The 13,105-nt window shown below is 41.8% G+C and overlaps 1 protein-coding gene across 2 annotated transcripts; it reads left to right on the top strand.

Annotated features, from left to right (window-relative positions):
- The first annotated feature begins 132 nt into the window (after positions 1-132).
- LOC115792226 (lissencephaly-1 homolog B-like) lies at positions 133-13,067 on the top strand. 2 transcript variants are annotated; one of them, XM_030746683.1, is made up of 11 exons: positions 133-276; positions 5,840-6,137; positions 7,482-7,566; positions 7,658-7,732; positions 8,028-8,234; positions 9,516-9,684; positions 10,101-10,203; positions 10,355-10,583; positions 11,339-11,440; positions 11,521-11,677; positions 11,820-13,067. In XM_030746683.1, exons 2-11 carry the CDS (start codon positions 6,106-6,108, stop codon positions 11,891-11,893), a joined length of 1,233 nt encoding a protein of 410 aa, XP_030602543.1. In that variant the 5' UTR covers positions 133-276; positions 5,840-6,105; the 3' UTR covers positions 11,894-13,067. The 2 variants fall into 2 exon arrangements, with proteins under 2 accessions (XP_030602543.1, XP_030602542.1); XM_030746682.1 differs by having other exon boundaries at positions 133-302.
- Positions 13,068-13,105: the final 38 nt, after the last annotated feature.

The raw sequence follows: 13,105 nt of genomic DNA, 5'->3' as shown, positions 1-13,105 counted from the left end.
TATACCTGACAATAAAAATACGTAACTTATAAGTGCAGGGTGTGTGTGTGTGTCCGTTTTTCTTTAATTACAAGAGCGTGGTATGTGCACGCTGCGCACCGCCTTTTATTGTGGACGTGCGCGCTCCCGATATCCAACCGCGACCGTTAGCTGGGCCGGGCGAATGCGGCGGTACCAAGAGGAGAAAAATCTGACCGTCCGTGCCGGGTGATGTGAAAAGTCACAATACCGCATCAAAATCAGGGGATTCAGTCGGATGCTCAGGCCAGGAACAGGGTATGAGAATCGCCTTTTGTCTAATGGTAAGCTATTAGTTCCAATAAAACGCGTGTAATCTAGTTTTGGCACTTAGTGAGACTTGTTATTTTGACGACGAATTGCCTGCAGTGTCTGAGCTTTCCCGTTCCAACCTCAAAATGGCGGAGAGGCCGAAAGCTAAGCTAAGTGGCAAAAGTTGGCAGGGATAAGATCATCGAGTGGGAGACTAGACGTTTGAGACAGTCTCACGGGGAGGTTATTCTAGTCCAACGAGTGTGACTGGGATTTTAAATCAAGTGTCGCACCTCTCGGGCTATGCGTGACTTGCATCGGGGCGCTTTGTTGTGAACCCTCCCCGTACATCGAGCTAACGTTAGCTACACCTATTTATGGAAGTTAGGATGAGCTAACGTGGTGTGCTAGCCGGCTGAGCTAACCTGGGTGCTGTCATATTTCTCACAGTCGGGTGCAAGTGTTCTGATGCGGCTGGGGAAAAAAATGTCCTGTTCAGGTTCTGAATTTTAAAGTCGAAACATTTATTTGCTGTGTTTGTCTCGTTTTATGAATATCACATCCCAAACTTGGGTTTCATACCCAATCCGCCTTTATAGCGGATGATATTCGTTTTATTTTAACCAAGGAGCTGAATATATTAGCTATTTGTTGGTGTGGACTGAGGCCCTTTATATGTTTTGGCATGGTGACGGTGTGGTAGTCTAGAAATCCAGCGTGTGCTTATGCACTGACAGCTCCGCTTACCGTGCTAAGCTAATGCTAGCTGGAAAGGGCGTTGCTGAGGCAGTGCTGCAACTTTGCCCTTGCGGCCACAGAGGCTTAGAAAGACGTCACCCTAACCAGATTTTAAAGCTCCTCTGTGACTTGAATAAATGAAGCTGATTTGGTTGTTTTCATACATATTGAAAGCTAGATTTGAGGAGTTAAATTCAGCGTGGATCCTGATGGAAACACATTATACAGATGCTATGCACAAACTGTCTTGTAAGCCCAATTTTGCTCATTGAGTGCGTATTGATTTGACTACCAGTTGCTATTGCATAACATGAAACGCGATGACCCATGTTTGTTCAATAGGCTATCAATCTTTAAGCGTGTAATGATATTTTATATCATAAGGATTCAATTGTGCTGCATTTATACATTTCTGCCTGACTTGTTTACCAGCTGGTTGAGATGCCTGCACGTATTAATGGTGTCATTCTTAGATGTTTTGATGCCATTTTTTTGAGATACTGAAAGAGCTGTTTTGTTTTTATGTCATGGTCTGTCACTGTTGGCACCACATTAGTCTTGGAGTAACTTAAGCTGAAGTTTTAGTTGAACAAAATTAAAACTTAAAGGACATAAGTTTAAAAAAAAAAATCTGTTTAAGTATTAGTGCCTGCCAGTTGAATAAAGCAGTCTGCTTTGTCATGATGTCTGGTTGGTAAGCAAACAATGCTATATGCTTTAGACTGTGCAAGAAAGGACTGTTTGGCCTGAAGGTCATCCATAAGGAGGAGCATTGCTCAGCAGTTTGACACAAACGGAGCAAACGCAAACGACTTTGGGCGGTTTTGTTACCTTGTTGTTTAGTTGGGCGTGCTTTTAAACATTGTGTAAATTCTGACTTTTATGAAAATAACAAAACTGACATCTAATCATAAAACTCAGAACACGTGTGCCCACAGGCTCTACATTTTATCAAGGAGGTAAAAAGACACAATTAGTTTGGCCGCTAATCTCAGCCTCTTATCATGGTGTAAAACTGATAGCTTAACTGAAGAACTGAAACCATTATGAAATTATTTAGTGGATTGTCAAATAATTGCCCTTTTATGTTAATTGATTGTTTAAATCAGTTATCAAGCCATGCCAAGTCAGTTTTTAGAATGATGTGTTTCAGACCAGATCTGTTTTACTTACATTACTTCTTGGTTCCAGCTTTACTTTCTTTTTTCTGTTTTCTACTGTACAGGGTGGTTTTTTTTTGTTTGTTTTTCCCCTGTGTATAATTTGAAACCCACAATAGGGGATTTGGCCTTATTTCAAAGGAAAATTACCAGCATATACATTTTTAAACCATTGTTTTTTTAATTTTTTTTTTATTTAGTTTAGTTTAGTTTTTTGTAAATGGTGTTTAGTTTATGTCAGTGTAAAATTATATCAGTTTTAGTTTACCAAATGACCAGAAATAACTAAGAAATGCACAGACTTCTTTTAAGTAGGGCACCTGAAACTCTTGGCCTTAAATACATGTGGACTAGTCATGGTCACAGTCTTCCTCTCCAAAGGTGCATTTTGAGCCAGGGTAAAATGTTGCCTTATAATTATAAAGTAGTTTGGTTGATAAGAACGTGGTGCTGGTAGGAGTGCCTGGTAGTACAATGAAATTTCCTTCATGATTGTATCATTAAACTTATGAGTGAATTTCTACACAGCTTGGAGGGTGTTGCATTTATGCAACATTTATTTGGCACGTGAGGTAAAGTCTGGGTCACCTGTGCATGTTGCTTGTTAAACCAAATGCAATTTGTGCTTGATGCAAGAGGAGCTGAGGCTTAACTAACGTCACTGCCTGTTATTGTAGTCTAATGGGAGCTTAGTCATCTTTCACCTTCACGGTTTGAGAGTATTTCATGGGTGCATTTGTAGCTTTTGGTGAGAGGCATGAAGAGGTTTGTGGATGATGATGATGAGCAAGACGGGAGGGCATCTCTTTCCGCTTCACCAACTGCTAAATTTAACGTGCTCGACATGCGCTGTGCTCTCGTTGATAGGCTTGTGGATAAATGTGCAGATGACGCTGTGGTTGGATTGTTTGTCCATCTAAATGTGTTAGCATTGCTTTAATAGAAAGATAAGGTTGGACGAATTCAGTCATATAAAGACAATACCATGGAATGGTTATATTCTCGTAATGTGAATGCACAAAAAGTAACAATCACCCAAGGTAACCAGCTGAGTATCACCGAAGGTAAAATCTTCCAGTCATTTGCTGCCTGCAGCTGGCCGTGATCCTTGATTGACTTAACTTTACTGTGGCTTTACACCTGTGGGCAGGTAATTTAATCTGAATACTGAATATGTGTGAAGCAGTGGCTTTTGGTTAGGCCATTTCAAAAGGTTCCTCCTTTCTATCAAATGGATCCTGTACTGTATGAACTGTATTTTATTTATTTATTTAAGCGAGAATAAAAGGAACACTGTCCTTTCTCTTTGGCGTTATTGTAAGCTCCGCCATGAAAAATCGAAATCTTAAATCAGAGTTTTGTGATTATAGGATTGCATGAATGCCACTTAACTAATTACTGGGATGGTTCTTTGAATGCAGGCTTATTTGTTGAACTGTTTCAGTTTCACATGTGATCAATTTGCTATCCAGCTACTGCTGCGTGCCAGACAGTATAAAAGATGGTCCAGCCAATGTGATGTCACCCATTGGTCATCCTGTTGTACCTCCCATCAGGCCCTGATAAAAATGAGGGAAGCTCATAGATGTTATAAAAGTTGGATGTATCCACCCACTGGGTTTGGACTGCACATTTTAAAGCTTCAGCATTAATGCTTTGGCCGCTGCCTTATTGGGTTTTTTTTTTTTTTTGGAGCCACATTTGAATGAGATTGTGAAGTTATCAGCCAGTGCTGGTGAGCTTGGTTAGCAAGCTGCATTCATAAACTTCATAAATGCACATGTAGAGGCTGATTAGTGCTATAGATACATATGTTTGTGTAAATGTTGCATAAACACATTTCTGACAGCTTAATGATTATGTGAGTATTTGCAAATTATATGAAAACTTTTTTCTAACTAGAAAATGAGCACAAATTGTGTCAGCATACACAAATTCATATGGTAAAATTGCATTTCTAACCTTTTGGGTTTCCTTTTCTTCTGTCTTTATGTGTACAAAATTCATTCATTTTAATAATTCACAAACAGGACCTTGAACCCTTTTTCTTGATATAGCTTTAATTTTCTAACTACACATTTACCTTTCAGTGTAGTAACTTGTAAGGTTTAAACAGATGTTTCAGTGACTTTTAAACCAGCCCTCATTCTTTTGTTTTGCATGACCCTTTATGTGTTCTTTCTCCCTAATGATGATGTTCAGGAGTGTTTGGCAGATGCAGAAGTAACAGAGATAGTCTTGGTTATGCAATACACGGAGCTTGGGATGTTTGGTCAAATGGCTATTTTTGCACCATGGTGAGAGATGAGATCAGCTAAAATCATTTTCTCTGTGCTGTCAGCTCAGTCAGTCATCATGCTTGCAGGCAGCAGAGAGGAGCTCCTTCTAGGACACTACAGGCTAAACCTTTTGTATGTTTGCTGTGGTTGACTTTCTTCCATTGTAACCAAAGATGCTCATCTGTAAATTAAATATTATTATAAACAGCTCCCATTTAGGCATCCTTCAGATTTTCACTTGTCTTAAAGCGGTCTAAAGGGTGAAGTGGACAAGAACAATGCAGCAGACAGTGATATAGACAAGGGCGGTGTGCTCTTATGGTCTTCTTTCTCTGTCTGGGGTTAATCCCTTTAGTGACCGTCCAGTCTCTTCTTTACATTGCACTGTCAGCTGTATGGAGGACCTGTGGTCTCTGTCACGACTTGAGGTTGTCTGGTCTAGGCCGCTAAGCAGCTTAGTGCTATTGTGGCCCCAGGCACCGGCAGCATTGAAGCTCAGGAAGTGAGTGCTCACGTTAGCTTCAAAATCACTGAATGGTGAGTTTATTTATTTATTAAAGATCATTTTTAGGTAGTGTACAGTGAAGAGAGACGGGAAAGTGGGGAGAGAGAGGGGGGAAAACACGCAGACCTGGGCTGCCTGCACCACCAGCATGTGGCGTACATGGTCGCCTGCTCACCGACTGAGCTGGCACCTCAGAATTTATTGTATTTTTAACACGTGCTGTTGACTTTTAGCTCTTCTGTCAGGATGGTTACATGGTCCTAAAATGAATCAGTAATTATAAACAAGGACAAAGAGAGATAATGTACACAGTAAAGGTCAGCATTAATCTGGCATGGTAAACATGACGTTTTTGCTTCAATGGATGGTCCAAAGTGATACAGGTAAGATCAACAGAATCAGCTGCTGCGTGTTTAAAAATTGGACATGGAATGCTTTACACAAAGGCTTGTATTTCAATGGGCTTAGATCACTATTGACTTTAAGGCATCGTGAGAAACAAGACTAGAGAGCCCCAGTGTTTTTGTTTTGTGTGTATTTGTATATTCTATATCATGTTGTATATTGGCATTTTACATTGTTCTGAGTTTGTATGGCTGCTACCTTGGTCATGTACAAGAGATTTGATATCAGTGGGACTTCCTGGTAAAATAAGGGGGGGGGGGGGGGGGTCTTGATTTTTACAGCATCCAGAGGTTTGACTGAAGCCTGCAGAAGGTAGAGTTGCTTGTCTGGCTGTAAATTGCAAGTACAGAGGCAGCAACAAAGAGTCTAAAGATGCATGAGTAAACCAGATTTTAATTCAGTGAGCCATGTCTCTCTCTTTAGTCTGAATGTACCATACATGTATGTTTAACCCACTTTTCTCCTCCTCCTTTCTTCATCAGGTGATGGGCTCATCTGATTGGTGAGAGCGATTCGGGCCTTCGTGATCTCTTTTGGAGCCTGATCCTGACATTTGGGTGACGGCGGTATCTTCATATCACCTCCAACTGCCTGGCATCCTTACTTTCCCCACCTCTGATCTTCTGGAGGAGAAACATCTTTAAGTGATCAGACACCTCACCACCACACACTTCCCAGCCAGACTCCCCCTCCCCTCCCAACACCACCTCATCCTCACCTCCCCGAGAGGGAGCGAACAGCAGCCACCATGGTGCTGTCACAGAGACAGAGAGATGAACTGTGAGTGCCCTGATGTAAATATGTGGGAATGCAGTCTTCTTAAACATACAAACAAGAATGGGCATGTAAATTGACAAAAAGCGGTTCCCATAAGTGAGCTTTGGGTAATGCCATATGTTCCAGTCCTGATAAGAAGCACACATTTACAAGAGTGTTTAACAGGAAATGTGAAGAGATGTGAGCTTTAAGGTGTTAAACTTGATAGCTACTTGGTGAATATTTCATAATCCATATGACAGGAGCAAAGAAGTGAAGGGGGATGGGCCAGGAGGGGGAACTTAAAGTGATGGCTGGTTAATGTGGGCAGCCTTGTTCTGTGATAACTGCCTGGCTGGTTCCACAGTCCAGAAAGCACAAAAGGTAGATACTTAAACATGTTATAGGGGTATACATCCCCATTAGATGTGAAAATGTGGACCATCGTAAAACAGGTTTGATAAGGGGCTTGTTTAGCTCACTGGGTTGAACAGGCAACCCGTATGCCTGGGATTGAATCTGCCCCAAGGCAGGGGTTTTTTTTTTTTGGTTTTTTTTTCCCCCGGTCTTTCTCCCAGTTTTCGTGTCTTCTCTCTGCTGTCCTGTCGCAATAAAGGCTATAAGACACCCCCCCCCCCCCCCTTCTTTTTAAAAAGGGTTTGAATATTTAAAAATAATAATAATAAATCTGGAAATCCTGTTGGAAGTTGATAGCAGACAGTTTTATCAGACATTCAAAGTAGCCCTGAAGCTGCAGCCTAAATTTAGCTCAGTTACTCATGAAATATTCACCCCATCTTATAAAAGAGCCCTCCTGATCATTTATATAACTGCGTGTTAGTCTGTGTGTATTAGCATGCTCGTTATGTGTTTCCATGTGCTTGTGGGTTGTAGGCTTCGTGTCGTCCACACTCAGTGTTCAGGGCTCTTTGTGGCAAGTGTCTGGTTTCCATAGCAGCACAAAACACAGTTTCCCAGTCATCGGGTCCTTACTTTTTGTTTCCTTCAATGAAGGGTTAGAATTTCCTTTGGCACTTGTTCAAACTGCCCCACATTTAAAGGGGGAACCGTGAAACTTGAATCCTAAAGCCCCCATCATTAGACAGGGTGTGGCCTCCCCTCTTTTAAGGGAGAACCAGCATTTCTGTTAAGGTAGAATTACTATTTACTAAATTTACAATTTAATAAATGCCAACATCACTGACTTTATTGACATGTGATTAATTTATCACAACTTGGCTTAATCAGATGATCTTCCACCATGCTTATCATTTAGGATTGAACGTGTATATGTGGTTTCATCTGTGAGGATGTAATCAGTAAATGTTGAGATGACACCAACATCTGTGTTGTTGCGCTTTTTCTCAGAAACCGGGCCATAGCTGACTACCTTCGTTCCAATGGATACGAGGAGGCGTATTCCACTTTCAAGAAAGAAGCAGAGTTAGATATGGTATGGAGAGACAGATGCACAGAAATGGCAAAAAGCTGTACGTGCAGTTTTAATAAGAGGGAACTTTTGCTGCTTTTTCTGTTGTTCACAGAATGAAGAAGTAGATAAGAAGTATGCAGGACTTTTGGAAAAAAAATGGACCTCAGTTATCAGATTACAGAAGAAGGTAACACATGTTTTTGTGGCACTTAAAGTATGTTTTAAATGTATGTGAGATGTTTATTAGCTGTGCATTTTTAACTTGGCAGAATAAGCACAATGCATCATGTAATGTTTACTGCATTTAGCAGGTCTGGTACTGGAATTAATATAGGAAAGGTTCACTAATAGACGAACTCTTATAATATAAAATCTGTTTAAATCAGATCAAACACTTTTTTTGTTTTGTTTTGTTTTTGCATAAGTGCTTGCTGATGAGTTTCCAAACTTGTCTCCTTCTTAACCCTCTGGTTCTGCTTCAGGTTATGGAGTTGGAGTCAAAGTTGAACGAGGCTAAAGAGGAGATGACACATGGAGGATCTGTGGGCCAGAAGCGAGACCCCAAGGAATGGATCCCTCGTCCCCCTGAGAGATACGCCTTGAGTGGGCACCGTGCTCCAGTTACACGAGTCATATTCCACCCCGTGTTTTCTGTCATGGTCACAGCTTCTGAGGATGCTACCATTAAGGTCTGTAAATTTGTTGCCAAACAGGTTTTGCATACTGTTAACATATTAGTAGATGCCTCCAGCTACACCTGAACCCTGCTTATAAATCCTGCATGCAGTTCTTGCTGAAACGGCTGGTCCACCTTCATATTAAATCATTCAATGTGATGCAATATGATCCACACCACTGCAGCCTCCAGAATGATTGTAGAGTTAAATCATTAGATTTCTGGCACAGTTTATACAAACAAGTTTAGAGCAAGACTTTTTTACATTGCATTAGACAGATATGGGCAGCAGCAAAATCCTGAATGTATCGTTTCCTTTTTCAGTATATCATAGTGGAGAATTAGCAGTTGTATCATCCATCCATCCCTAACCTTATTCCTATCCATCATCTGCTTATCCAATTTAATGTCCTGGAGGAGGTGGAGCCTGTTCTAGCTGTCACTTTGAGAAATTATGCATTAATTTGTCCATCATAAGTTGCCACTGTCTTTTATCTTTTTGTTCACATAATGTAATATCTTTGAGATGCCTTCTCTGAAGTCAGTCATCTTCTTTGAAAATGTCTCTCAGAGGAATTTCAAATCAGCGGCGGCTGCGTGGAGCAGCATTTAATAAGCAAAATGAGGGAGAGAGTTGCAGCACTCCACGGCGTATCCTCTGCAGCTCTGACCCTTTAGATCAAAGCTGTACTGCAGATCTGAGGCTGCTCTCCCGTTTTATCCTCAGCGTTTCTGCTTCAGCACGCTTCCCCCTCCAACCTCCTCCCTTTAGCCTCCTCCCTCCTTCGCTGTGTTTTTTCTTGCTTTGTCACTGCTCATCTATGTGGAGGTGGCCTGATGCTTGTGTTGTCAAAGGCAGAGCTCCAAGAGCATGGCACTTTGGGAAATATGTTGATCTTTTTCTTTCCAACATCCAAGTTCTTTTCATCCTTTTTAATTAAGCTAACAGGCAAACTATGGTAGCATATTATGTATTTTTAATTAAACAGAACTGTTTTATCTGAGTATTTATTATCATGTAACCCTAACCCAGTTTTTTTTTTTCCTTTGTTTTTAAAGTTAACTTGGTTATGATTATGTCAGTGCACAACTTTTGTCATCATATTTAAATTTGACCAATTTAATCACGTTTGCTGTAGTGTGTGTGTGTGTGTGTGTGTGTGTGTGTGTGTGTGTGTGTGTGTGTGTGTGTGTGTGTGTGTGTGTGTGTGTGTTTTACTTTCAGTATTTCGTTCTTTTTGATAATTGTGGACTGGAGTTTCTCATTGACAGATGTCTGCATCTGTAATTTTAGGTGTGGGACTATGAAGCAGGGGACTTTGAGCGAACCCTCAAAGGTCACACAGACTCTGTGCAGGACATCTCCTTTGACCAGACAGGAAAGCTGCTGGCTTCATGTTCAGCGGATATGAGCATCAAACTTTGGGACTTTCAGGGGTTTGAGTGTATCCGAACAATGCATGGTAAGAAATATTTACACAGCACCCCCTGCAAAGGCTCTGTATCAGATACAGCTACACACTGTTTTATCAATTTTTTATTAATTATATTGTTTAAAAATGTGTTTCTGTGTACACTATAAAAGGTGATCTTTGTTCAGGGAAAATTACATTAACACAACAGACTATCCCAAAAGTTTGCAGTTTAATCAGGGCCTTATGGTGTGAGACTTCTCATTTTGGGAGAAAAATCCCAACAAGTCAGCGTGTATGACTGATTCTGATTTTTGGCTTACACTCTCAGTAGAGGTTCATCTCTGTTCAATTTCTTTTTCTTTTTTCTATTGAAGCTTTAGTCTTATTTTAGAAATCTTACAAGTTTTGGGTCTGGCTTAAGATCAGACCAGGAGTACAGCTAAACTTCTGACTTTGTCCTCCAGGCCATGATCACAATGTGTCATCTGTAGCTATCATGCCAAATGGTGACCATATAGTGTCTGCCTCCAGAGATAAGACTATCAAGATGTGGGAGGTGGCTACTGGGTAAGTGAGGTGGAGCCTTGTTTTAAGGCTCTTAAAGAGACCAGGATTAATGTAACCTTACATTGTTCACTTTGCTTCCTCTGTAGTAATGCATTTAGTATATGCTGAACATGTTCTTATGTAGATTAACTTGTGGTACTTCCTTCTGCAGGTACTGTGTGAAGACATTTACAGGCCACAGGGAGTGGGTGAGGATGGTGCGTCCCAATCAGGACGGCTCGTTGATTGCCAGCTGCTCCAATGACCAGACAGTGCGTGTCTGGGTGGTCGCCTCGAAGGAGTGCAAAGCTGAGTTGCGGGAACACGAACATGTGGTAGAGTGCATCGCCTGGGCCCCTGACAGTGCTCACCCCACCATCCTAGAAGCTACAGGCTCAGAGGTGAATATGGCAGCTGCAGGATCTGATGTTTATGCATATTGGGTTCAGCTGCAGATGTCAGACATCTGTGAAAAAATATGTGCTTCAGTAGCAATGCAATTCATTTTTAAAAAACGACCTCTTAAGTCTCAAAGTTTAAAGGCAAAAACCTGAATTTGTCCCACAGGTGCACTTGTAAGCTAGTATCTCTCACCCTTTCTTGTAATGTACAGTAGCTTTAAGTAAATACTAAAACATTTTCTGCACTTAATAGAAAGAAACCATCCATTTACAAAACCCATGATTGGTGCAAATTCATCAGTATGTCTGTTTTTCCACATTTCAGTGGGTGTATTGTCAGTACAAAGAAATGCTAGAGCAGGAAATCAAAGAACCTGTCAGCAGGGCTCCTTGTTGCTAGACCGCTTTACTTTTGTGTGGTGAAGCAGGTCAGTAAGAAGGCTGTGGTGATATTAACAATTCAAACACTCTCATGAATTACTACTTAACTCTAGTCCAGAGTTTTGGCCCTCCTTAGGTTAAGAGTGCTCCACTCTGCAAAACCGTCTAGTGGGCTGGGCTGGACCCTTGGGCAGGCTTAGACTGATCCAGAGGGCAGCGTCATCATACCTTACTGTTTATCCTCTGTACCTTATTATCATAGCTGAAAATAATCTTTTCATATCTTAGAAGGAATCTTTTGCATACCAAACTGCACTGTCATCTTTGTAAGCAAACATTGTTTCTGACTGCCTCTCCCTTTGTCTGTCTGACAGAATAAGAAGAGTGGAAAACCCGGGCCATTCCTTCTCTCTGGTTCCAGAGATAAAACGATCAAGATGTGGGATGTGAGCATCGGGATCTGCCTCATGACTCTGGTGAGTAATGGAAGTGTCAGTCCCAGTGTCGCTGCACTATGAGTGAAGGGTGTTGTGGTTAATCGGTCTTGTGTCTGCAGGTGGGACATGACAACTGGGTGCGCGGAATATTGTTTCATCCTGGAGGAAGATTCATAGTGAGCTGTGCCGATGACAAAACCATTAGGATTTGGGACTACAAGAACAAACGCTGCATGAAGACCTTGAGTGCCCACGAACACTTTGTTACCTCTCTGGGTGAGATGCAGTTTCTAAAATGTCTGACATGCGATGAAACTGTAAATGCATAACGCTTTGATCTGAGCTGGAGGTGCTCACTTTGCACTTCAGATTAGATTTGTGGTGAACTTGTCTGAGTAAATGTTTCCCTCTCTTGCAGATTTCCACAAGACCGCTCCCTACGTGGTGACAGGCAGTGTTGATCAGACAGTCAAAGTGTGGGAGTGCCGCTGAGAGTGCCCCACCTCACCCCACCCCGTCCTGCACCCTCTTCCTTGTGCCCCCTCACCCTCTGCACTCCAAACCATAGTAGACCAAGGCCGCTTTACCTTCTCCCTGTCCCCTCTTCTCGCTCCCCTCTCCCCGCCTCCTCCCCTACATTGGTCCAGCCCTATTAAGATGACTATTGTCCTTTTGTGTAAATTATTCTGGATGTAGGGTACGCTTAATAAATGTCACGCAATCTCTGACACATAAACACACTCAAAAAACATGAGAAGTATCCTTGCATGGTTAATCCAACAAAAAAAAAAAAAAAAAGTTTCTCTGTTAAATTTGCATACCGTTCTCATGACGTCCTGTCGGGTCAAAGGGTAAATGTCTGTGTGCTGGCGCAGGTGGGTTCTGGTTAACTGACAGTGCACGAATACCAATGGCACCCCTTGTTGGAAGGGGTTTAGGTTTTGTTAAATTTTGTTTTACTCCATGCCTCCATTGTTGTGGTCTGTCACTGTGTGGTTGGTGATAGAGAAGGTGGGAGGAGAAAAAAAAAAGCGGAGGCTGTCCAGGAAATGACGACGAAGATGAAAAACTGAAGCAGGATGCAGCTTCCTAGTTGAATCTCATGAGGTTTTTGTGTGCGAGCGCACGTGTAGGTGTGTGTGTATATGTCGTGTGAGTGCGTGCGTGTGCGTGTTTGTATGTCACGACAGGAGAATCTCTCCAGCCTCTCTGCTCTGATGGTCAGAGGAGAGAGAGAGGAGGCAAAGCTTCTCACCCGCTCTGTTCTTTCATACTGCTTCATCTCTTTTAACAAACTTGCTTTCTAGTAGACACTCACAGGACCTTAATGATCCATAAGCTGCTGAGAGCACAGGCACACGGCCCATAGCTAAAGTGTGTTTTACAGAGGAAAATAAGTCGGCTCACCTTTTTAAGAGGTTTGTGTGTGCGTGTGTGTACGTCACCCCGGAGAAATCGCCCAGTGCCCTCTTTTGCTCGCTATCTCTGCCTTGTTAACCCACTGAGGGCTCCCTCACATGGGATTTTCATTCTGCTTTCTGTGGTCTCACCGCTCTCTTTACACACACACACTCACAAATGCACATACACACACAGTAAAAGTTGTGTATCAATATATCTGGATGTCATTGTTTGCAACATAATAAATAAAATTCTGTAAATATAACTTGCTGTGTGTGTGTGTGTGTGCTTTCTTTGAGGAGA

This window comes from Archocentrus centrarchus, chromosome 14 (assembly GCF_007364275.1).
Source record: "Archocentrus centrarchus isolate MPI-CPG fArcCen1 chromosome 14, fArcCen1, whole genome shotgun sequence".
In the NCBI taxonomy this organism is placed as follows: Eukaryota; Metazoa; Chordata; class Actinopteri; order Cichliformes; family Cichlidae; genus Archocentrus; species Archocentrus centrarchus.
This window is presented reverse-complemented; position numbering and strand designations above follow the sequence as displayed.